Genomic DNA, 26,806 nt, shown 5'->3' on the forward strand with positions numbered 1-26,806 from the left:
TAGCATTTTTTAACTAAGGTAAATACATTGTTTTTTTAGACATACTGCTATTGTACATTAACCAGCCTAGAGTATAGTGTAAATATTAAGTTTATATGCACGGGGCAACCAAAAATTTCATGTGACTTGCTCTACTGTGTTATTCACTTTATTGCAGTGGTCTGGAACTGAACCCACAATACCTCTGAGGCATGCCTGTAGTAGATAACAGACAAAACTTGTGATACAGAAGAATGAATGAAAATGAATGCATAGGTAGATAAAACCTCTCCTTCCTTCATTGGAAATAAACAAATGAAACTAAGATGGTAAGAAATAAATGAACGCACTACTGTGCACATTAACTGTGGTTAAGCTAATTTTATTGATGGTCTAGTTATTACATTAATATTTCATTCTTATTTAATGCAACTGAACATCTTAGCTATTTATACTTCTCATAGCACAAATTGCAGTAAAGTCCTTCAAGCAGATACTTGTTCATCACCCAAGAAATTATTCTTTCTACATGGCAAGAGTAATAGCTTTTGAGCATGCATTAGAGAAACATTATTACCCTGTTACAGATCCTGAATAAAGCACTATATTATTTTTGGCATGATTCTGAGCAAGCTGCTATCTCTCAAAATAAATTACAATGAAGTTCCAAGACTTTTAAAACAATGTTTGTGGGGCAATGGGAAAATGTAAATAAATATAAAGGAGGAAAAATAGTCTTTAGTGGCTCTAAAAAATGTTGTGTCAAGCCTACAGAGAATTGATTAGGAAAAAAGAGTATTGTATATTTTGTGATTTCATCCTTCTATATTTGAAAAAATTAGTTGGCTGTGCCTATAGAATCCTAAATGCCTAATACATCACCTGCCCAGGTATCATTCACTCCAATGGACTTTCTTGAAGCATGAGCATCCACCATTATGGATTCTTAGTATGGCCTCCAGATGAGGCCATAACAGCCAGTTGAAAACTCAAAGTATTTCGTTATTAACACAACAAAAGAAAACATGTCACTCTGGGATTAAATGACTTCCAAAATGCACTGGAAGCTAAAACTGATGGTCTACATCTCCAGTAACTCAACTGTCTGGAACAATATTGTAAGGGATACTCTCTTTCATAATAATGATATTTTAAGGTACAAGCAATACAAAAAAACTTTATTATGTAAGACATTGACTACTTCTTAAAATCAGAAGTGTAACTGTTCTAGCTTTGCTTTCTATGTTGAAAACACACAATGGATTGGAAGTGTTTTTACTATTAAGAGAAAGAGGAAACACTTTGACTTCATTTGCTCTTAATGGATTTTCCTGTCAATGGTTTGTCTAAATACAATATGCTAAAAGCTGTGTGGGTATAGTTCTCAAAACTGGAGGAAAAGTATTTCAAAGAGTATTTTAAAGTTGCCTTTCCTGGAACATCAAGATCTTAGGGGGCCACTTTAAAATTACAATAATTAAAATGTCTGCCAGGACTGTAATTAAAAATGACATAATGGAAACCATACTGTATGGAGAACTCCCTGGTTTAAAACCTGAAACCTCATAGGAATGAAGAAAAATAAACCTGAAGAGGCCATATGGACCATATCCTAGTTTGCTTTTAATGTTTATCATGTCCTTTAAAGGCTGTGCGAAATGAAGGCCAATGTTCTAACTAAGGTGTCTGGTTCCTATATGTGAAATAGTAAAGAGTTGTGTCTGCTCTACTTACTGAAGTTCACTACTGACCTTGGAGGGAACCAATGTAATATTAAATCCAGTCAACTAGAGCAGTGCAAGTTGTATTTATATTAAAACAAATAAGTTGGTCTATTGTAAAATCACCCAGAATTCCTTTTAGGGACACTGATTTTAGAACAATGGCAACATCACTGGAATTACAAATATCCATTTTTTCCCCTATGAATTATTATTATTATATTTTTTAAAAATTTCTAATTTCATATCTAAACTATGTAAGAGGCTGAGTCCAACAGGACGTCTCCCACATAAGGCCACTTCTCTAAGATTAGGATATGTAAGTTACCTACCTAACACATAGAAATAAACATAGAGAATTGGGAAAAGGGAGAGACAGAGAACTATGATCCAAATGAAAGAACAAGACATAGCCTCAGAAGAAGAACCAAACAAAGTAGAGAGAAGCAATATACCTGATTAAGAGTTCAAGGTAATGATCATAAAGATGCTCACTGAACTCAAGAGAAGAATGGATAAATACAGTGAGAATTTCAAAAACAAGAGTTAGAAAATATAAGGAAGAAACAGAGCTGAAGAATACAATAACGGAAATAAAAAAGTATACTAGAAAGAATAAATAGTACATTAGATGATACAGAGGAATGAATTAGTGATCTGGAAGACAGAGTAGTAGAAATCACACAAAGTTGAACAGAAAGGAGATAAAAAAAGAAATTAAAAAGTGAGGTTAATCTAAGAGATCTCTGGCACAACATCAAGCATACTAACATTTGTATTACAGGGTCCAAGGAGGAGAAGAGGGACAGGAAGGGATAGGAAACTTATCTGAAGAAACAATAGCTAAAAACTTACCTAACCTGGGAAAGGAAACAAACATCCAGGCCCAGGAAGCAAAGAAAGTCCCAAACCAGACACACCAAGGCACATCATAATTAAAATGGTAAAAATTAAAGATAAAGACTATTAAAAGCAGCAAGAGAAGGGCAACTAGTTACCTACAAGAAAACTCTCATGAAACTATCAGATGTCTCCTCAGCAGAAACACTGCAGGCCAGAAAGGAGTGGCACAATATATTTAAAGTGATGAAAGGGAAAAGCCTATAACAAGGAATACTCTTCTTAGCAAAGTTATCATTCAGATTTGAAAGAGAGATAAAGAGTTTTACAAACAAGCAAAAGTTGAAAGAATTTAGCACCACTAAACTGGCTTTATAAGAAATGTTAAAGGGACTCCTCTAAGCAGAAAAGAAAAGGCCACAACTAGAAATATAAAAATTATGAGAGGAAAAACATCACTGGTAAAGACAAGCAGATAGTAAAGGTAGTCGATCAACCACATAAAGCTAGTAAGAAGGTTAAAAAACAAAAGTAGTAAAATCATATATATCCATAATAAGTAGTATGGATACACAAAACAAAAAGATGTAAAATATGACATCAAAAACATTACATGTGGTGGGGGAAATAAAAATGTAGAGTGGTTAGGGCTTCCCTGGTGCCGCAGTGGTTGAGAGTCCGCCTGCTGATGCAGGGGACACGGGTTCATGCCCCGGTCCGGGAGGATCCCACATGCCGCGGAACGGCTGGGCCCGTGAGCCACGGTCGCTGAGCCTGTGCATCCAGAGCCTGTGCTCCACAACGGGAGAGGCCACAACAGTGAGAGGCCCGCGTACCACAAAAAAAAAAAAAAAAAAAAAAAGTAGAGTGCTTAGAACGTATTCAAGCTTAAGAGATCATCAACTTAAAATAATCATATATACATATGATGTTCAATATGAAACTCTTGGTAATTACAAACTAAAAACCTATAATAGATACACACACTCAAAAAAGAGGAAGGAACACAACATAAAGCTAAAGACTGTAATCAAATCACAAGGGAAGAGAGCAAAAGAATAAGAAAGAAACAAAAAAGAACTACGAAAACAATGAACAAAATGGCAAAAAGTACACATGTATAATAATTATTTCAAGTGTAAATGGACTAAATGCTCTTATCAAAAGACATCGAGTGGCTGAATGGATGAAAAATCAAGACCCATATATATGCTGCTTACAAGAAACTCATTTCAGATCTAAAGGCACACAGACTGATAGATAAAAAAGGTTATTCCATGCAAATGGAAATGGAAAGAAATCTGGAAGCAATACCATATCAGACAAAATAGAATTGAAACAAAGACTGTAAAAAGAAACAAAAAAGTACATTACATTAATGATCAAGGGATCAATCCAAGATGAAGATATAATAATTGTAAATATATATGCTCCCAACATAAGACCACTTAAATACATAAGCAAATATTAACAGACATAAAGGGAGAAATTGACAGTAACACAATAATAGTAAGGGACTTAAACACCCCACTCACATCAATAGGCAGGTCATCCAGAAAGAAAATAAGGAAACACTGACCTTAAATGACACATTAGACCAAATAGACTTAATAAATAGATAAGTTAAGAAAACTGAGATCGTATCAAGCAACTTTTCTCACCACAACGCTATGAGACTATAAATAAACTACAAGAAAAAATGCAAAAAACATAAACATGTGGAGGCTAAACAATACACTAGTAACAACCAGTGGATCACTGAAGAAATCAAAGAAGAAATAAAAAACTACCTGGAGACAAGTGAAAATGTAATCACATTGATCTAAAATCTATGGGACACAGAAAAAGCAGTTCTAAGAGGGAAGTTTATAGCAATACAAGCCTACAACAGGAGACAAGAAAAATCTCAAATAAACAACCTAAACTTACACCCAAAGGAAACAGAAAAAGAACAAAACCCGAAGTTAGTAGAGCAGAAATAAATAAAATAGAGACCAAAAAACCACAATAACTATAGAAAAGATCAAAGAAACTAAGATCTGGTTCTTTGAAAAGATAAACAAAATTGATACACCTTTAGCCAGACTCATCAAGAAAAAAAGAGAAGGCCCAAATAAATAAATCAGAAATGAAAGAGGAGAAGTTAAAATGATACCATGGAAATAAAAAGGATCATAAGAGATTACTATGAACATTTATATGCCAATAAAATGGACAACCTAGAAGAAATGAAAAAATTCCTAGAAATATATAATCTCCTAAGATGGAATTGGAAATATCAATAGAAAATATTAACGGACCAATTACCAGTAAAAAAATTGAATCAGTAATAAAAAAAAAAGTTCCAACAAACAAAAGTTTGGAATCAGTTGGCTTCATGGGTGAATTCTACCAAACATTTAGAGAAGAGTTAACACCTATTCTTCTCAAACTATTCCAAAAAACTGAAGAAGAAGGAATGCTTCTGAAATTCTATACGGCCAGTTTTACCCTGATACCAAACACCCCCCCCAAAAAAAAACAGGCCAATATCAGTGATAAACATAGATGATAAAGTCCTCAACAAAATATTAGCAAACCAAATTCAACAATAAATGAAATGGATCATACACCATGATCAAGTGGGATTTATCCCAGGGATGCGAGGATGGTGTAATATCTGCAAATCAATCAATGTGCTATACTACATTAACAAATTGGAGAATAAAACTCATACGATCATCTCAATAGATGTAGAAAAAGCTTTTGACAAAATTCAACATCCATTTATGATAAAAACTCTCAACAAAGTAGATACAGAGGGGATATACCTCAAGATAATTAAGCCCATATATGACAAATCTATAGCCAACATCATAATAAATGATAAAAAGCTGAAAGCAAGAAGATCAGGAACAAGGCAAGGGTGCCCATTCTTGTCACTTTTATTCAACATAGTTTTGGAAGGCCTAGCCACAGCAAATAGACAAGAAAAAGGATAAAAGAAGTCCAAATTGGAAAGGAAAAAGTAAAACTGTCACTTTTTGCAGATGATATACTATATATAGAAAAATCCTAAAGACACTACCAAAGAAGCAGGACTAATAAATAAATTCAGTAAAATTGCAGGATACAAAATTAATATACAGGTATCTGTTGCATTTCTATACACTAATAACAGACTATAAGAAAGATAAATTAATAAAACAATCCCATTTATGGCTGCATAAAAAGTGTAAAATACCTAGGAATATATCTAACCAAAGAGGTAAAAGACTTGTACTCTGAAAAGTATAAGACATCAATGAAAGAAACTGAAGACAACACAAACAAATGAGAAGGTATACCATGGTCATGGATCGGAAGAATAAATATTGTTAAAATGACCATACTACCCAACACAATCAACAGATTCAATGCAGTCCCTATCAAAATACCAAAGACATTTTTTATAGAACCAGAGCAAATAATTCTAAAATTTGTATGGAACCACAAAAGATCCCAAATAATCAAACCAATCTTGAGAAAGAAGAACAAAGCTGGAGGTATTAAACCCTCTGCTTTCAAATTATACTACAAAGCTACAGTAATAAAAACAGTACGGTACAGTCACAAAAACAGACACATAGATCAATGGAACAGAATAGAGAGCCCAGAAATAAACCCATGCTTATATGGTCAATTAATCTATGATAAAGGAGGAAAGAATATACAGTGAGAAAAAGATAGCCTCTTCAATAAATGGTGATGGGAAAACTGGACAGCTACATGCAAGAGAATCAAACTGGACTACTTTTTCACACCATATATAAAAATAAATTCAGGGCCTCCCTGGTGGCGCAGTGGTTGAGAGTCCGCCTGCCGATGCAGGGGATACGGGTTCGTGCCCCGGTCTGGGAGGATCCCATATGCCGCGGAGCGGCTGGGCCCGTGAGCCATGGCCGCTGGGCCTGCGCATCCGGAGCCTGTGCTCCGCAACGGGAGAGGCCACAACAGTGAGAGGCCCGCATACCACAAAAAAAAAAAAAAAAAAAAAAAATAAATAAATAAATAAATAAATTCAAAATTGATTAAAGATTTAAGTGTAGACTTGAAACTATAAAACTCCTAGAAGAAAACACTGGCAGTGCACTCTTTTGACATTGGTCTTAGCAATATATATATATCTATATACACATATATATGTGTGTATATATATATCTATCTATATTTTTTATCTGTCTCCTCAGGGACGGAAAATAAAATAAAAAATAAACAAGTGAGACTACAACAAACTAAAAAGCTTTTGCACAGTGAAGGAAACTAACAAAAAAAAAAGTGAAAAGGCCACCTACTAAATGGGAGAAGATATTTGAAAATATATCTGATAAGGGATTAATATCCAAAATACACAAAGAACTCATACAACTCAACAAATAACCAGATTAAAATGGACAGAAGACCTGAATAGACATTTTTCCAAAGAAGATGGAAGGCAGAGAGATGGCCAACAGACACATGAAAAGATGCTCAAGATCACTAATCATCAGGGAAATGCAAATGCAAATAACAATGAGATAACATCTCACACCTGTCAGAATGGCTATCATCACAGACAACAAATAACATGTGTTGGTGAGGATATGAAGAAAAGGGAATCCTTGTGCACTATTTTGGGATTGTAAATTGGTGCAGCCACTATAAAACTGCCATACGATCCAGCGATTTCACTTTAGGGTATTTATCTGAAGAAATCAAAAACACTAATATGGAAAGATATATGCACCTGCATGTTCACTGCTGCATTTTTTCCCATAGCCAAGATATGGAAGCAACCTAAGTGTTCAAATGGGTGGTTGCCAGAGGGGAGGGGGATGAGGGAGCAGGAGAAATAAGTGAAGATGATTAAGAGGTACAAACCTCCAAATTATAAAATAAGCCACAGGGATGCAATATACAGCATAAGGAATATGGTCAATAATATTGTAATAACTTTGTATGGGGACAGATAGACTCATTGTGGTGATAATTTCATAACATATACAAATGTCTAATCACTATATAGTACACCTGAAATTAACATAATATCATACATCAACTACATTTCACTTAAAAAAACTATTTAAACTAACACAACGTTGTTAATCAATATAAAATAAAAATTAAAAAAAAACTATTTAAGGAAACAAACACTACCTAAAGTATCTAACACACTACTTAGTACACAGAAGGTAATTCAAATATTTGTTCACTCTCATTCCTCCTCCATCACAAAGGATCTTTGAAAACTATTAATAATCTTCGATTAAATATTAGTTTGATTAGTTCAGTTTTTTGTTTTTGTTTTTTTGCAGTACGCGGGCCTCTCACTGTTGTGGCCTTCTCCCATTGCGGAGCACAGGCTCCGGACGCGCAGGCTCAGCGGCCATGGCTCACGGGTCTAGCCGCTCCACGGCATGTGGGATCCTCCCAGACCAGGGCACGAACCCGTGTCCCCTGCATCGGCAGGCGGACTCTCAACCACTGCGCCACCAGGGAAGCCCGCAGATTTTTATTTGAAAGTACTGTCTATTTATCTCTGGAGGTAAGTTTACTTCAAAGGGAGGTAACCATTAGGATTGTCTGTAATCTCGGGCAATTTTAACTTCCTCAATTTTTAGAATATATAATAAATTGAGGATTTTTTCCTCTCCATAATTTTAACTGTGACTCTAATAGGGAACTCATACTTGTTGAAGAAAAATATCCTTTTTCAGATGTGTGAATCTTAACTGAGGTTTGAACCATGAAAAAAACTTGTAACTGCCATATTAGAACTAAACATTATCAAGTATGATTATTATTGTTATAATTATATTAGCACATATTGAACTCTACCTAGCTGGAAACATTTTGTAACCCACTCAGGTAGTACTCCATTTTTTCATTAAAGCTTGATTAAAATGCAAGTTATAAGTTAGTTGAGTGGCAACAATGATTTAAATTTGGGTTTACCTTAATAGCATCGAAATACATCTTCTTAGCCTGTAGATCTGTCTTGTCAGACATTAACCATGCCTTTAGCAAATATTCATAAAAGCTATCTCCAAGTCCTCCAACTGATACATGATCTGCAAAGAGAGGGAAATGAATTTTAGACTGATTCAGACTTTAATTCAGATAATGCAGTAAAATCATATTAGTAACTAGGATGCAAAACTGTTAAGTCAACTGCAACTCAATGTTACATTTAAATTCCAACAAATCTCTTGTTTTCAGAAAGATATTCTGAAATGAGCAGATGTGCTGTTAACTAATGTGATATACTTTAAATAATTACCAATATAGTTTTGTAAACATGCAGATAAAAAAATATATAATTAACCCTAATTAACTCTGTTTCTTTAGTAAAAATACCAATTTAAAATGTTTCACCATACTCAAATATATTTTTAATTGCTTTATCTCTCAATAATAAACTATGTCAAAGGTATGAGTATCATCAAATTAAAAACAAAAACAAAAACAAAACTGGCTTGCAATATAACCAGAAGCTCCTCAGCTTCTTGTATTATAATTTGTATTATTTGATAAGTTTTGTAGTGTTATCAATCTAAAAGGTCAAAATCCTTTGAGAGCGGTAAGAAAGAAGACAGGGCAGGAGAAGTTTTTCTTTTTAATAGTCACCCCTCCATATCTGTAGGTTCCCCATCAGTAGATTCAATCAACTGTGGATTGAAAATATGATAAAAAAATTCAAGGAAGTTCCAAAAAGCAAAACTTCAACTTGCCATGCACAGCCAAGTACTATTTACATGGCATTTACACTGTATTTACATAGCATTTACATTGTATTAGGTATTATAAATAATCTAGAGATGATTTAAAGTATCTGGAGGATATGCATAGGTTATATGCAAATACTGTGCCATTTTACATAAGGGACTTGAGCATCCATGAATTTTGGTATCCCTGGGATCCTGGAACCAATCCCCTGCAGATAGGGAGGAATCAATGTACTCCATTCCTACAGTCCCCCTCCACTGTCATTTATTATGCTAGATCCACTACATATTTATATTATTGCTATACACACAGTCTTTGACTTATAGGTAGGTAATCCTCATTAAAAGTGAGAAAACTGAGGCTTAAGAGGGGCTAAATGAGATTATAACATTGGAAGGTGCCAACTAATTCTTCAGCCCACACAGGGTCTCAAACTTGGAATCACTTGCTCTCTAACATATAACACTAAATGTACATATTCTTTTGCCTACCGCTTGAATTAATACTGTTACTTTTCGAGCATATTTACCTACAAAAACAGAGACATACTCTCTTTGAAATATCATTCCTAGAATTCATAAGGAATTTGTGCATTAATAAGGTAGTCTTATTTGGGAAATTTGCATTTGAAGTTTCATAACTCGAAACTAACTTTATGTATCTATTAAAAAAATAAAACCTTTATTAGTTGATTTAGTTACACAAAAGTAAATTGGTTTTTATACTACTGTCAAGACAATTTTCTCCTCAGTCCCACCCGATAACTCCACTTGGACATGGGGACCTAAAATTGAACACAGGTTAGAAGTGAATGTATTCTCTTTTCCTCCTCAACCTTATCTTAGCCTTGGTCCCTTTCTCACTAAGTGGCGCCATCATCCTGCCAAGTCTGCACAAGTCAGACATCAAATAGTCATTCTTTACCTCTTCTCTCCTTCACCCCCATATTCAATGAGTTACCGAACTCTACTAATTTTACCTCCAATGTATCTCTTTTTTTTTTTTTTTTTTTTTTGCGGTACGCGGGCCTCTCACTGTTGTGGCCTCTCCCGTTGGGGAGCACAGGCTCCGGACGCGCAGGCTCAGCGGCCATGGCTCACGGGCCCAGCCGCTCTGCGGCATGTGGGATCTTCCCGGACCTGGGCACGAACCCGTATCCCCTGCCTCGGCAGGCGGACTCTCAACCACTGTGCCACCAGGGAAGCCCTGCAATGTATCTCTTAAGTCCATCTACTCCTTCCTGTCCTCACTAATATGATTCTGGCCCAAGCTACCACTATGCCCTGCCTGAGTCTGCAATGGTAAATTATCTGTCTCCTGCACCGTGACAGCATCTTGCTATTTAAACTTATTAAAATTAAAAAAAAAATCAGTTCCTCAGCCATACTAGTGCTCATACATGTGGCCTGTGGCTACTGCACTGAAGAGGGAAGACACAGAACATTTCCATCATCACACAAAGTTCTGATGGCAGTGCCACTCCAATCTATTTCCCACATTAATGAATGCCAGAGCAACCCTTCTAACATGTGAATTAGATCAGCCCTTACTTGAAGCCTTCAATGATGAAGAGTCAAATCCTGGGTCTCTGGAGACCTGGGAGGCCCTGTATGACCTCAATCTTCTCTATATTATCAGTCCTGCTCTATCTGCTCTCTGCCCTCTTGCTATATGGTCCCTCTTTTGGTTTCTCAAAACCATCAGGCTCCTTCCCACCTCAGGGATTCTAAAGGCATTGTTCTCTCTGTCTGAAGTGTGCTCCCTGATTCCTTCTACCTTCATTTAGTAATCCTTACTCATATTTCATATCTGATGCCCACTACTTTCTCTCATTATACACTTTCTGATAGCACAAGCGTACCACACCTGCACTTTCATAAGGTGGTGAAATTTTTTTTGTCTCCTTCATAAGATTATGATCCAGGAGGGCAGGGACCAGACCTATTATGTTTCCCAGTCCACATCAGCTCCTAAAAAGCATCTTGCACATAGTAGGTACTCAGTAAAAAATTGATGAACAAAGCAAAATTCTTTTAAGTCAGTCTTATTAAGGACTACACCTATTAAGCCCAGAAGGGCTATATTTTTAAGTAAATATGGATTTTCTTTTGCAGAAAGTCCAGAATTACAGTTTTAATTTTAATGTAAAATTAGTATTTTTATAATTGTAAGGCTGATCCTTAAAATAGCAGTTTGAAGTGACCTTTACAATTTCCTAAATAAATCGCCACAGAAACCTCTGACATTTACAAACTAAATAGACTAAGTACTATCTCATCGATAATAAGCCCTGTTGTTATAAACATGATTGCAGGAGACAAATGCAAGTGATGTGTGGTAAAGCAAATCACTGTCCAGTTACTGTCAAAATAACGGGGACTAAATGAAGTAATAGGAAATGATGGCCATGATCCAGACATGTCCTTTAGGGTTAAAGCAATGAGAGTTGAAAACTAACAGCCAGAAGCAGCTACATTTTCTTCTCCCTCGGGTTATGATTCTATAAAGAAGGAAGAAGCAAGCTTGGGCATTTGGTTATTTTTTTAAAAAAGGAAAAGGGTTTACATATTTGTTTTAATTAATGTTGCTAAGTGCTAGTTAATTTTCTATTTTCCTGCCTATAAAATTTTTATATTTGGAAAGAATCAAAATAAAGGAACATAAAGGAACATAGAGGAGAAACAACAAAAGGTCTTTTTGATAATTTAGCATATCACTCACTAAGCTTCCCCCATGTCTGGATGACTATTTGTGTTGGCAACAAAGTCCTGTGTAAATATCTTAGTGGCTATAAGAGAGAACATGCCTGATTTTATCAGCAGGAAAGGACTGTCTACTTCTAGAAAGAACATATATGGTATCCTTATTCCCAAATGTTCTAAACATAATGTGTATAATAGCTACTCAAATATTATGTTCTTTTATAAAAGGGGTAATATATTCTTTTCTTTTCAATAGGATTAGGTCACATAAAAGGATTCCTAATACTTAAAAAGAGAAAAAAAATAGCAAAAGAATCAAGACAAAAAGGATTAAATACTCAGTATCTTCACTTCTTAATTGTATAGACTTCATCTGAATCTCAACTTCTCTCCTCAAAGCAATCCCCCAATGATACTAGTAACACCATATTTTATAGATACACACACACACATATAATGTTGTTATGTTAACTGAAGAAGGGTGATAATTGTTCTGTTTATAAGACACGGAGCCCCATATTTGGCCTCAACAGTCAAGAGATATTATCACTGACCAGGACCAGACGCTGCCTCTCAGCCACAATTGAGGAGCAGGAGACAAATTGTTCAGAGAGGAAAAACAGAACCATTGTTAAAAGCAGAGGCAGAAAAAGTCAGATTGGATACGGACTGCATGAGTATTCACAAAATTCAAGTAAGCTCCTACTAGCTGTTAGATACTATGTGCTGAGTTAACAAATATGACGAAGTCACTGTCCTCAAAAGTTTTGGATCCATAGGAAGATGGGTACGTATATGAATCATTAGGAAAAGACTGTGATAAGAAAGTACCCAAATTGTTGGGACAGAGGAGGAAGAAGGGGGCGGGCAGAGGAGTGGGTGCTAACAATTTCCAAGCAGTGTCTTGAAGAAAGCCACCTAGAAGAAATGGAGATTGGGCTGGTTCTCGGTAGAGCCAGAAGTGCAGGAAAAGGGCTGAGGAAACAGCACAAGCCAAGACTGGATGTGGCCAAGCAGACCTTGATTAAGGAATAAAACAAAGTGTGTCTTCCTTGTGGCTGGAACACAGGATGGGGGTGGGGGAAGAGAGACAGGGGACTCGTGAACCCTATTTGTTTTTCCATCAGGAATTGGCCCATAAACAATCCAATTACAAAGGGCCTTTTGTACCAGGAAGCATGGCCAAATACATAGTGTATCGGTGACCCAGAAGGTGAAGCTGGGATGTTCTAGAACAACTGACTCTTTTTGTCCCTCTTCATAGTGACCTCTAAATCCTATATCACAGGAAGAAAAAAGTAAATCATAGAGACTCTTCTTCAACTTTTGAAATCTTTCGTGAGAAGAACTTTAAAAACGCTTGTCCTTTCAGAGAATCTTATCTAGTTATCTTGAACTCAGAAAGCTACTCAGGTTCTATTTTATCCCAAATACTAGAGTGGCCCTCACACTTTTTAGCCCCAGCACCCTTTTACATTCTCAAAAACGAATAAGCAGCCTATATAACTTGTTTATGTAACATCTATCAATACTTACCATATTGGAAATTAAAACAATTTAAAGTATTTTATTAATTTATTTAAAGTAATAATATACCCATTATATTAATATATAGATTTTTCATAAGAATATGTTACATTTTACAAAACAAAAATAATTAGTGGGAAGACTGATACCATTTTACATTTTTGCAAATCTCTTTAATGTCTGCTGTACTAGAAGACAATTGGATTTTCATATCTGCTCTACATTCAAGCTGCTTCTGTATGTTGTTCTGGCCGAAATATATGAAGAAAATTCAGCCTCACACATTTATACAGTTGGAAAGCAAAGAGTATTTTGATAGTCTTTTCAGATAATTGTGGGTAATTTTTCTTTGGTACTACAACAAAACTTGACAAGTGGTCAAAGTTTTTTAACAGTTGCAATGTGGAGTTAGAAACCACATCAATTATTTTTTGTACTATTACATTAAAATCCATTGGGCCATCTTGCACTTTGAATGCACTTTTTCTCACACATGATTTTATAGCAGCATGCATTGGTCATTTGGAAAATACTGGTTCACTGAATTATGCACATCTTCCAGATGTTGATACATTTGATTATACAACATTGAAAAACCATATTTGTTAATATCATCACCAATCTCAGCAGAAGAGTCTTTTAGTGTTGGTGAAAGACATCAAGCTTATGGTGGCAATGTCCAAGTTTTTCAAAATTCTAATTTTCATTTAGAAGCTCAAGTTTTACCTTTGGCACAGATACTGTCAGTTTTCCTTGAAGCAATGTGCTCACTTTTGCGACCACGTCTATCAGTTACCCAAGTGTGAATAACCAGTTTGTCTTCAGTAGTTCTTTCAAGTAAATATGGTGACTTGTGAAACAACATGCGGCTAGTTCAGCTTGCAACTCAATCACACGAGTGCTTTTCTATGAGGCAACCACTATTTTTCATCATGCAGTAGAAACACCTTAAGCGTCCTTTCCATTTAATCATACAGTATATTACAATGATGTGTACTCAATGATTAAGATTTACTAGAATCAGTAAATTTTTTGCTTCATTAAGAGCATTCATGAGTGAAACTGGCATCTTTTTATTTGTTATCTGCAGTGAAGGATATGACCACAGGTATATCTCATTTTATTGCCCTTTGCTTTATTGCCCTTCGCAGAGCAGACACTTCGTTTTATAAAAATTGAAAGTTTGTGACAACCTTGCATTGAGCAAGTCTATCAGCATCATTTTCCCAACACCATTTGCTCACTTTGTGTCTCTGTTTGAAGATTTTCGCAATATTTCTTTTTCATTACTACTATATTTTTATGGTCTATGTGATCAGTGATCTTTGATATTACTATGATTTACTGAAGGCTCAGAAGATGGATAGCATTTTTTAGCAATGAAGTATTATTACATTAAAGTATATACAGTGTTTTTTAGACATAATACTACTGCATACTTAATGGACTACAGTATAGTGTGAACATAACTTTTTTTTTTTTTTTTTTGTGGTACGCAGGCCTCTCACTGTTGTGGCTTCTCCCGTTGCAGAGCACAGGCTCCGGATGCATAGGTTCAATGGCCATAGCTCACAGGCCCAGCCACTCCGTGGCCATGTGGGATCTTCCCGGACCGGGGCATGAACCCGTGTCCCCTGCATTGGCAGGTGGACTCTCAACCACTGTGCCACCAGGGAAGCCCCTTAAACATAACTTTTATATGCACTGGGAAATAAAAAAGAATGTGTGACTAGTTTTATTGTGATATTTGATTTATTGCAGTGGCCTGGAACTGAACCCACAATGTTTCTGAGGTATGCCTGGTGTTAGTACTATCTGGTGTCTCTGCCATGGCTATCACTATGGCTTCAGCAGTTTTGCCCACTATTGCTTTTGCAATGTAACTGCAACTGTCAGCACAGTAAAAAAGGCAGTAAGAAAGTCTTAGTGTTATTATAAAAATATATTAAGCTTTGATTGTGTAGCTCCCCTGAGAGATTTCAGGGACATCTAGTGATCTGCAGACCACACTTAGGTTAAGTGGCAACCTTGACTACGGTATTGTGGTCTCAATGCTAGGGCCTTCCATAGACATTATTAACACAGACATAGATTTTAGCACATTTTTTCTACTACATTATTCTTTAAGAAAAATACTTCTAAAGTAACAGTGAGGCATAATCATCTAGGAATATCATATTTAAATATAAAGAAAACAACTCAAATTAGAGTAAAATTTCAAGACGTCGCTAACATCTGCGGCACAGCTAGACATCTCACTTAGGATTTTTCATTTGCTCTCAGGTGCTGCTTAATCTACCACTGTTTTTCCAAATCAGCTTGAGAACACTTCTTTCAGCTACTCTGAATCTTTCTATGCCTGGTCAGAGTCCCTAAGGATCTGAAGTGAGGGCTTCTAGCACAATACTTTCTTCTACGGTAAAGTTGGTTCCCCTGGCAGGAAGCCTTTATCTGCTGGCTTAAAATTGACTGAAGTACCCTGTTTGCTCTTACAATTTCTCAACCCTTAAAGGCTCAGGCTCCTCGCCCATCCTGTAGCCAAACAGAAAGAGAAAATGTTATGAAATAGAATACTCTAGCTAGTCTGGGTAAACCCTGCTAGTCATTAGCAAAAAGGAACAATTTTCTTATCTATATAACCAGTTTATTATAGGCTAGCATCCCCACAGTACCCTGACCAGATATTCCCTTTCTGATTAACAGCTTTAAATGTGCTTACAGATCATCATGCTCATAGTTATGCATGAAAAATAAACAATCTAGTTCCCCTGGTAACATTTACAGTCTGTCTTATGACAGAAGCCTATTTATTAAAGGAACCATGCTCCCTTTCCCCTTTCCTAAAGATTCTCCAACAAGATTTGTGCTTTTCTTGGTGTTCCTTCCCTCTGTTACTAGAACAGTGCTGGGTATCATAAAGAGCTAAAACAATTTCTTAACTTTTTTTTATTATTAATTATTGAAGTATAGCTGCTTTACAACATGTTAGTTTCTGTTGTACAGCAAAGTGAATCAGCTATACATATATATGTATCCTCTCTTTCATTTAATTTTTTTTTTTTTTTTTTTTTTTTTTTTTGCGGTACGCGGGCCTCTCACTGTTGTGGCCTCTCCCGTTGCGGAGCACAGCCTCCGGACACGCCGGCCCAGCGGCCATGGCTCATGGGCCCAGCCGCTCCGCGGCATGTGGGATCTTCCCAGACCGGGGCACAAACCCGTGTCCCCTGCATTGGCAGGCGGACTCTCAACCACTGCGCCACCAGGGAAGCCCCTTTCATTTAATTTTAATTTAATTTAATTTAATTAATTATTTATGTTTTTTTGGCCGAGTCGCGTCTTAGTTGTGGCACGTGGGATCTTTGTTGAGGCATCAGAATTTTTCCTTGCGGCACGCTGGCTTCTCTCCAGTTGTGGTGTGCAGGCTTCTCTCTAGTTGTGGTATGCGGGTTTTCGCTCTCTAATTGTAGCGCAGGGGCTCCAGAGTGCATGGGCTCTGTAGTTTGCAGCACTTGCGCTCTCTAGTTGAGGCACATGAGCTCAGTAGTTGCGGCACATGGGCTTAGTTGCCCCACACCATGCGGGATCTTAGTTCCCCTACCAGAGATCGAAGCTGGGTCCCCTGCACTGGAAGTCGGATTCTTTACCACTGAACTACCAGGGAAGTCCCTATATCCCCTCTCTTTTGGATTTGCTTCTCATTTAGGTCATCACAGAGCACTGAGTAGAGTTCCCTGTGTTATACAGTAGGTTCTCATTAGTTATCTATTTTATACATAGTAGTGTATATATGTCAATCCCAAACTCCCAATTCATCACACCACCATTCACTCCCCACCCCTGGTATCCATACTTCCATCCTCTACGCCTGTGTCTCTACTTCTGCTTTGCAAATAAGTTCATCTGTATCAACAATGCTTAACTTTTGACTTACATTGAGCCCACTGTCCACTATTGGGATTCAGATAGTTAGGATAAAGGCCTTGTGGTTTTTCCAGGTTGTTCAGTACTGTTCGAATATTCATTACCTACAATAGAAAATGGAATGTTACTATGAAAATATGAAAAACAAGTTTGGTGCCATTCTTCTCTCTTTCTTGATTACATTTTTCCATGTTAGAAAGAAAAAAGTTGGTTTAAATGATGCAGAATTAGAGCAAAGAGAGTTGCCACCAGCTTACAAAAATAATAACTGTAAGTGAATACAGTCTACCATATGCCAGACACCATAGAAGAAACTAGGATGTATCAGTGGATAAACAAAGTCATTACCATTTTGGAATTTGCATCCAGTGGAGTGAGACAGCTAACAAACAAATAAATATATCAGGTGGTAATAAATGCTATGAAAAAAATACAAGAGAGTAACGGGACAGAGTGATGTGAGGTGGTGAGGCTGTACTCTGTTAGTCAGGGTGGTCTGGGGAGGCTACTGGGAGAGGGTTTCAGCAGAAATTTAAAGGAAGGAAGGAGTAAGTCATGCAGAGCAATGGAGGAAGAGCACGTGGGCAGAAGGAAGAGCAAGTACAAAAAAGCCCTGAGAAAAGAGTGGGTTTGGCAAGACCACCAAGGGTGGAGGTGAGGAAGCAAAGGGGAGAATGTAGGAGAGCCTAGAGGTGGCCAGGGCCCACATCTTGCAGGTCTCACAGACCATAATGTGGGCTCATCTTATTCTGAGTGTGACGCAGAGCCATTGAAAACTTGTGTTTTTACAGGATCAGTGTGACTGAGGGGGCAAGGGAGGAAGTGGTACTCAGATGGCTACTGCACAGTCCAGGTAAGAGATGATGGATCCCTGGACTAGGGTAGCAGCACAGGTAACGGGATACAAAGGATTTCTTTTTTTTTTTTTTTTTTGCGGTACGCGGGCCTCTCACTGCTGTGGCCTCTCCCGTCGCGGAGCACAGGCTCCGGACACACAGGCTCAGCGGCCATGGCTCATGGGCCCCATGTGGGATCTTCCTGGACCGGGGCATGAACCCATGTCCCCTGCATTGGCAGGTGGACTCTCAACCACTGCGCCACCAAGGAAGCCCTACAAAGGATTTCTTGATGGATTGGATCTGAGGTTTACCAAAAAGAGAGGAACCAGGATGACCTCAAGATTTCTGGTCTGAGCCATTGGGTAAACTGAGGCATCTTTACCCAGATAATGAAGACTAGAGTAAAAGCCAGTGTAGGGGCTGAGTCTGAGACATTTTAAGTGGAAGTTGTCTGATAGACCTTTCAGTGGAAATGCTGAATAGGTACTTAGCTATAGAGCCTGGAGTTCAGAGGACAGGTTGGAATTGGAATTACAATTGTGGAGTTAACAGCCTACAGACAGTATGTAAAGTCATGAGATTGGATGAAATAATGGAGAGAGTGAATGTAAAAAGAAGAGGCCCCGGTTTGAGTCCTGGGGTTTTCCAATGTTTAGAGGTTGGGGTGATGAAGAAGATCCAATATGGGAGACTGAGAAGGAGCACCTGGCAAAGATGGAGGCAAGCCAGGGGCAGAGAATGCCCATGGAGAAGGAAGTGATCAAGTGTGCTGATGCTGAGAGGGAGAGGGGGAGGGGGAGGGGAGGGGGAGGGGAGGGGGAGGGAGGGGGAAGGGGAGGGAGAGGGAGAGGAAGAGGGAGAAGGAGAGGGAGAGGGAGGGAGAGGGGGAGGGAGAGGAGAGGAAGATGGGGTGGGAAAGGGAGAGGGAGAGGGAGGGGGAGAGGGAGAGGGATATGGGGAGGGAGAGGGATATGGGGAGGGAGAGAGAGAGGGGGAGGAAGAGGGAGAGGGGGAGGGAGAGAGGGAGAGGGAGATGGGGAGGGAGAGGGAGAGGAAGATGAGGAGGGAGAGGGGGAGGGAGGGGGAGGGAGAGGCAGATGGGGAGGGAAAGAGGGAGGGAGAGGAAGATGGGGAGGAAGAGGGAGGGAGAGGGAGAGGTGAGAATGACCACTGGATCTGGCAACACAGCCCTCACTAGTGTGGCTGGGAGAAAAGCCCGGCGGGAGAGCATTCAAGGGAGTGGGAGTCAAGAAGAGAAGATAACAAACACAGACAAGTCTTCCAAAGAATTCTGCTGTAAAGCGGAGCTGACAAGTGGGGTGAAAGCTAAGGGCAGAGTGGTGGGGTGATGGGTGGGTTTCTAGAAAATTAGGAACTGATTCAATTGCTACTTTGCATTTGTAAAACACTTTGAGTTTAAAAAGTCCCTCATGTATATGGTTCACACAGTCCACAAAACACTATAGTTTTAGATACGGGAAAAAATTCAGAGACGTAAAGTTAGTTGCTTGAGGTGTAGAGAATCAGACATGTAAGCGAGGCCCTCTTGCACTGCGTTAGAATGGTGCCGTGAAAAGAATGGTTTACAGTTTGGTTAAATGAAATGCTGCACGTACCAAAACTTCATAAAGGGCTACATTAAAATTGGTGGTTCTTTTCCACATTCCGTATTACTAAACCTCCCCCGAGAGGGATATTGTTTCCAACAAGTACTTTTTTGCAGTGCGAGGCTTATTGGAGAAGCTCACCTTATCAGCAAAGATGGGGTTTCCTGATAAGTAGCTCAAGTGTATAAACTCCAAGTGCAGAGTTCCAAATTCTGCCAAAATGCTGCTGCCTCCCGAGGCCCAGGGCCAGTTCCTTCCGATCCCACTAAAGAAGAGAAGAAAGTCAAGAGTCATGGGTCAGAATGATTCCATTGTTCGCAGCTCTAAGTAGTAGAAGTGAAAGAGACAGCGTTTGAATAATGGCACCTCAGCTAATAGTTTGCTCTGTATATTTTAAAATATCCAGTGTTGCTTTCTTTGGCTACTGGTTTCAGGCTGTGATTCCTATCTTCAAATTGAAAATCACTTTTGACTTAAGTCAGAAAGAAGTTGTTATGTGCTTGCTGTTGATGAACAAATATTTTAGAAGGTACAGGTGCCATAAAGAGATATATACCCATTCCAAGTAGAATATAAAACAAAATCAGACCAAAACACCCCTATCATGCTCCATATCCCATATTAAGCCTTTCAACATTTTAATTAATTTCAGTCTGAGAGTCCAGGGACTTTTATAGACATTCACATTATATACAACCTTTTTCTTGGATATAAGATATATTTCAAAGATTCGTTAGTTATATACTCATTCCACCCTGATTTAAACTTCCTCCCCATTTACTAGACTTCCTTCCTTATGTTTCCCTTCACACAATTTTACCTATTTTCTAAGGCACTCATGTATTCCATGACCTATTTAATCTACGCTCAAGAACTTCAACAAAATTATGTGATTCAAATCTAAAAGAGGTCAAAGCAATAAGCTTAAAAAATTATTGCCTTGTGGCTCATCTTAGTGAAATGCTTTTTAAAAAGAGTTAGTCCTACACATACACTGACACAAATACACATAAAGTGGCTCTTGAGACATGGTCATACCCTTGGGTACAGTTTATTTCTGGAGAGCTACTTAAAATGTCAAACACAGGTGATAATTCAAATAAAGTCAATGATTCTCCTGACCAATAAATTCTCTTCCCAAAAGCTGAAAACCCACATTTTGGTTTTCATTCAGACTCACACTTACTGCATGCCTACACTTTGCCAGGGACTATGCAGGGCACTGGGTTACAAGGACCCTTATAATGAATAAAGCACTCTTAAGGACCTTATAGCGTAATGGGAAAGAAAGACCTAAGCGTAAATAATTCCAATCACATACAGTAAGTGCCAAGTTAAATGTGTGAAGCGTTCTGAGCACCTAGGGCCAGGACATGCAATCCAACATGGAAGGGATCACAGAAGGCTTCTTCGAGGCGAGTCCTGAGTAGATTCTTGAAGGGTAAATAACAAGTAGTGAGGGAAGAATGGAGAGAAGAATCTGGACACAGAGAGACACACAGCAGAAGGGCTAGCCAGGAACCTGAGGTAGCTCCTGAGACTGGTGAGTGGGGGGAAGGGAAGGTGGCAGGAGAGAAGGCTGCAAAGTTAAGTTGAAGCCAAACCTTGCAGGCTTGTGGATTTCTCACTTTCCTCTCTTTCTAAGTTGGCCCCATTGACATACTGCTCTTGGTGTCCCCTAGGTTTCCTATCCCCTTTGTTTTTCATTTTACACATTCACAACCCTGGGTAAACCCTTCCAGTTCTGTCACTGCTTCTGCCACAGGCATGCTGAGGATGCTGATGAAAAGGAAAACAATGATGACACTCTAGTATCTGACACTGTAGGCTGCCACCCTCTTATTCCCTGTTTCTTTTTGGAGTAAAATCTAGATTTTGCTCCCAAACACGGATTTATAGTAAACCTAATAAAAAATAAACAGAAATAGAAGACAGAGATCTGAAAACCACATATTCATTTATTTTAGAAAATGCCTTACATTTATTAACTTCTGGGACTGAGAGTCAGTTTTTATTTTCATCCTTGGCTTAGATAAAAGAAATATCCAATCATCCAAATAGGATGAACAGCTACTTTCAAATTTTATTAATGTATGGCAAATGCATACAGTAATCGGTCACTAATTTGCCGTCATGACATGTTACTTTTTTATTCCAACCGTTCTATCACTGACCAAAGTCAACAAACCTATTTAGCAAAACTCCAAATTTCTATGTTCCAGAAAACTATAAAAGCCACAATATCAGGGCAAGAGGGAATGATGACTTCACCCTGGAGAAGGAAGAGGATGGCATGCCAAGGAGCCCAGCCCAGTTTCCAGATCTTCAGGGACTGGTTCTTTTCAAGTTCAGGGTGTTAGAGCCTGTGGCAGCACACTCAGATGTGAAACTTAAGCTGTATATGTACTAAGTAAAATTCAAATTACTTTTGTATGCAGGCATTTGTTCTCTGCTATTAATGTGGTTAATCAAGAGAAAATCAGAGATATACTGAAAAAATTTCAATGTTAAAAAAAAGATTTAAAAAGATTCATATATATATATATATATATATATATATATATATATATATATATATATAATCTCTTTGTCTTTGCACACATTCATATCAGAAGGAAAACAGCACTGTATCACTAATTATATAGGGAGCAAAACATTAAAAGCACTAGCAAAGGATATATCACGTGAACAGAAAGGAAGCTGGGTTTCGAATACATATATGTTTATATGAAAGTATAGCTTTGGTTGCCATTCTTCCAATCTACAAAATTAATGTGTTTCAGTAAAATGATAAGATCAATGGTTACACTGGCTCTTAAATGTAAATCAGGGAAGGGTTTCAAGAAATCAGATAGGGCATCATTATATCTAGATATTAAATAAGGTCATTTGCCTTTTCTTAGGCAAAGCTGCAAAGACATGGAGATTGGCCTTTGAAAAGCATGAGGCACATGCCATGGGCCATCACAGCTGAAATACCTGTGTGCTGGGGAAGTGGCTGCCTGCTTGCACAGCAAATGTGTAGTGAGTCAGAACCAAGTTTTGGTCACTCACAGAACAATTTCTAAGATCTTTTTTGTCTCTAAATTCTATGAGTCTACTGAAAAATCTATATATTTGTATGGCTCTAATTTCTTTTTTTTGGTATTTTTATTTTTTAATTGTTTTAAACTTTTTGTTTTATATTGCAGTATAGTTGATTAACAGTGTTGTGTTAGTTTCAGGTGTACAGCACAGTGATTCAGTTATACATATACATGCATCTATTGTTTTTCAAATTCTTTTCCCATTTAGATTGTTACATAATATTGAGCAGAGTTCCCTGTGCTATACAGTAGGTTCCTGTTAGTTATCCATTTTAAATACAGCAGTGTATCCATTTTAAATACAGCATATATAAAATAATATATATGGACAGTGGGCATTTGACATGAATATGGTGAGTCTGTGATAAAGGGAAATGAGTCAAGAAAGATTCTGCTCCCTTGGTCTGGGAGTCAGGGTGCCCTGGGCATCCCACGACACCAAAGGCTAAGCTTTCTAGACCTCTGGCTCAAAATGAATTTAATTTGAGAGAATAGGGGATTTTAAATGTCTTTAACTTTAGTTCTGCTATCATAGTATTTTAAAGGCAATCATGTTCTCTATCTTTATTTTACAAGCACTAATAATATTTTAGAAAAATATTTTAAAGATAAAATAACAGTTTGTGTTCAGAAACTGTATGTTCCATAAGGCAGGCATGAAAGGGAAGAACATTTAAATACTGCCAATATTGGGCTTCCCTGGTGGCGCAGTGATTGAGAGTCCGCCTGCCGATGGAGGGGACGTGGGTTCGTGCCCCGGTCCAGGAAGATCCCACATGCCGCGGAGTGGCTGGGCCCGTGAGCCATGGCCGCTGAGCCTGCGCGTCCGGAGCCTGTGCTCCGCAACGGGAGAGGCCACAACAGTGAGAGGCCCGCGTACCGCAAAAAAAAAAAAAAAAAAAAAAAAAAAAAATATATATATATATATATAAAAAAATATATATATATATAGCCAATATTGTTACAATGACTGCATTTTAAGCCAAATATTGCCAATATTGTTATAATGACTGCATTTTAAGCCAAAATGATGACTCGGCATATGGAAATATATACAGACACAAAAAGGCAATTAACATGACTGGGGAGCTGTCAAGTGTTTGGTTCAAAGTATCCTGGAATAGAACTTCAAACTTTGCTATCATTCTAATTTCAACTTATTTAGGTTTCCTCCAAGCTCCAGTTCTTCCATTTTAAATTGGAGTATTATTTAATACATGTGTCTCAACTTTTAATTTAATTTAAAATTTCAGTATTCTACACAGGTAATAATTCTTTGAAAATAAAACATCACATCAGAAAATAACTGATTATGGCAATTGCAATTAGAAACATGTCTTTTAAAAAATTGAGTTGCGGGCCTCCCTGGTGGCGCAGTGGTTGAGAGTCCGCCTGCTGATGCAGGGGACGTGGGCTCGTGCCCCGGTCCGGGAGGATCCCACATGCCGCGGAGCGGCTGGGCCCATGAGCCATGGCTGCGGAGCCTGTGCTCTGCAACGGGAGAGGCCACAACAGTGAGAGGCCCGCGTACAGAAAAAAAAAAAAAAAAAAAAAAATTGAGTTGCTATGATTCTTTTGAAAATGTGGATTACTGTGTTGTTGCTCTAGAGACTGTAATTTGAATGTGGTTTAGCAGCAGCCATAATATACTTCCTCATTCTACTGCACTCACAAGCAAGAAGGTATAATTATTTACTGAACTTGTAACTCTGATAAGCAATGGGTGTTATGTGTTTTCTCTTCTCTCTCCTGGGAATGGTTAATAGCTCCAGAGGAAGGAAGTACCGTACTAATGATGCTATTCTACACACGTTTGAATCCTGTGGGAGAGCTGCTCTTTTGCCAGAGCTTGTAATGAATCAAGTAGCTGGAGGATTGCTCTGGATGGATGGTATACGCCTTCAGAATAATCTTAAATCTAGGTACCTGAAGTTATATGCTATAGTTACTACCCAGATACAATTTGGAATATTAACAAGTACATTTATTTACGTAATAAAATCAAATGCAACAAATAAAGAATTTACAGAACTGAAACAATTCTAAAAAGTTGCCAGATGAATATGTAAGCAAAACATTAAATAGTTCTAAAGTCTTGATTAGCTACAGACTTTCAATTTACTCTTCCTTGCTGCTTGCTCTTCTCTGCGAAATGGGAAATGGACCAATAAAGAAATTTCTTGAGGATTCTTGTCTGAATAATTTCTGATTAGCTGATCAGTAAACAAACTCCTTTCAAGTTCATAGTCCAAAATACAGCTTATTCCTTGCGGCTACGGAGTTAACAAGTTTTGGAAGAAAAAAATTTCCCACATTCTATATAGCATGGTATATGTTTACTTATGTTTGCAAATGACAGGGCACACAGGGATATTTAATTCAAAAGAGCAGATAATCCAATAATATTCCTTTTGGATTTTAGCATAGATTAGGAAAAAAATAATTGGAAAGTTCATGATGATTGTTTCATTTAAATGTATCCCCAAAGCTAATTGATTTTGAGATTAAGCAATTTCAGCTTCACTTATTACAAATGCTTCCTTCCTGCAAAGGCTTGCACAGCGCCAATCTTTCAAGTTTGTAGTCTAAGACCTCATTAAGACTTGGACCAACAATCCAGGGACTGGCATTCTAAGACTAGTCAAGATTCTACTGTAGCTCATGCACAGAAATTTTGACTGGGGAGCACTAGTCTCCTGAGGGCTATCCTATCAGGGAAAGCTGGCTAATAAAGGGTAGCCACTTGACTGAATTAATTCATAATCCAATACTTACTGCTTCTGAACAGCAGCATGTGGTTTGTATCTCCAAAGAATTTTCATACTTAAGTTTTTTAAGCAATGGCCCAAATAATTTTTTAAAATTATCCATATCTTGTCCCACTTTGTAGGTATTTATTTTAGACAGAATCGAAACTGAATATTTATTATTTTAGTTTAGTCTCACAGTCAATACTGCTGTCCTTATATTTGACTATCTTGGATTGATTGGAGGATAGGCTGGGGGCTACAAAGACTGAGATGATAAATCCTCTCTAATTCCATAACTAACCTGCTCCTAAGGTTCAAAGATGCTAAAATTCTGTTTTCCAGCTGCCCTTTGGGTAAGACCTCCTTGCTAACCAAACCACTTTCAACAGACTGAAAATAAGTTGAATGTAGTTTCTGCCTAGTTATTGGGCAAACTGGGATATTCTATCACTAGGTCAGAGACCACCACCAAAAGGCAGTATTGGTGGGAAAGCATTTCAGTGCCCTTAGGATGTGTGGGCATGCACATACATTTAATTTATCGCACTTAAAAAAAATCATACTCTACCTGTTGTTTTAAATATACATTACATTTTTCACGGACATTTCCCATGTCAATCAATGTACATCATCGTTGTTGTTGAGTGCATAGTATCTGACTGAATGGATATACTCTAATTTACTTAAACATACCCCTATTAATGGACACTGAAGCTAATTTATTTTTTAAGTTTTTTTTTTCCCACTGTAAACAATTTAGTGGTATGTCTGGACCTTTTATAAAGCTAACTCATTTCTTAATAAAAATGCCTACATTGATTCCAGCTGGAAGATGTTAGTTGAATTGTCTAAACCGATAATGGATGGATTTCGGAATGTGTATTGGAGGCATAAATGTCCACTATTTACAGTTATTTCTCTTTACAACGTGGGCCTATTGTATCTCACCACATTTGGTAGCCTCTAGAACTCCTGGGATAGCTCAGATCCATTTGTTGAAATCACATTAAGTCCTTTAAAACTGGAGAGGTGGAAGTTACAGACAAGGATCTATATTCACTTTTCGAATAAACCTCAGGAGGGAACAGAAGCATAGTATAGTCCATCTTCC

The 26,806-nt window shown here is 37.8% G+C and overlaps 1 protein-coding gene across 3 annotated transcripts in view; it reads right to left on the bottom strand.

Annotated features, from left to right (window-relative positions):
* Window positions 1-26,806, bottom strand: part of MAN1A1 (mannosidase alpha class 1A member 1) — a 181,927-nt gene that overhangs the window by 27,044 nt on the left and 128,077 nt on the right. For all 3 annotated transcript variants that reach the window (XM_081250807.1, XM_081250806.1, XM_081250808.1), the window contains 3 exons: window positions 20,001-20,124; window positions 17,424-17,517; window positions 8,493-8,608 (listed from right to left, as the gene is read on the bottom strand). In XM_081250807.1, coding sequence (XP_081106933.1) covers window positions 8,493-8,608; window positions 17,424-17,517; window positions 20,001-20,124 — 334 coding nt within the window. The remainder of the gene's footprint in view (window positions 1-8,492; window positions 8,609-17,423; window positions 17,518-20,000; window positions 20,125-26,806) is intronic.

This window comes from Mesoplodon bidens (genome assembly GCF_964165515.1).
Source record: "Mesoplodon bidens genome assembly, chromosome: 12".
NCBI classification, from domain to species: Eukaryota; Metazoa; Chordata; class Mammalia; order Artiodactyla; family Ziphiidae; genus Mesoplodon; species Mesoplodon bidens.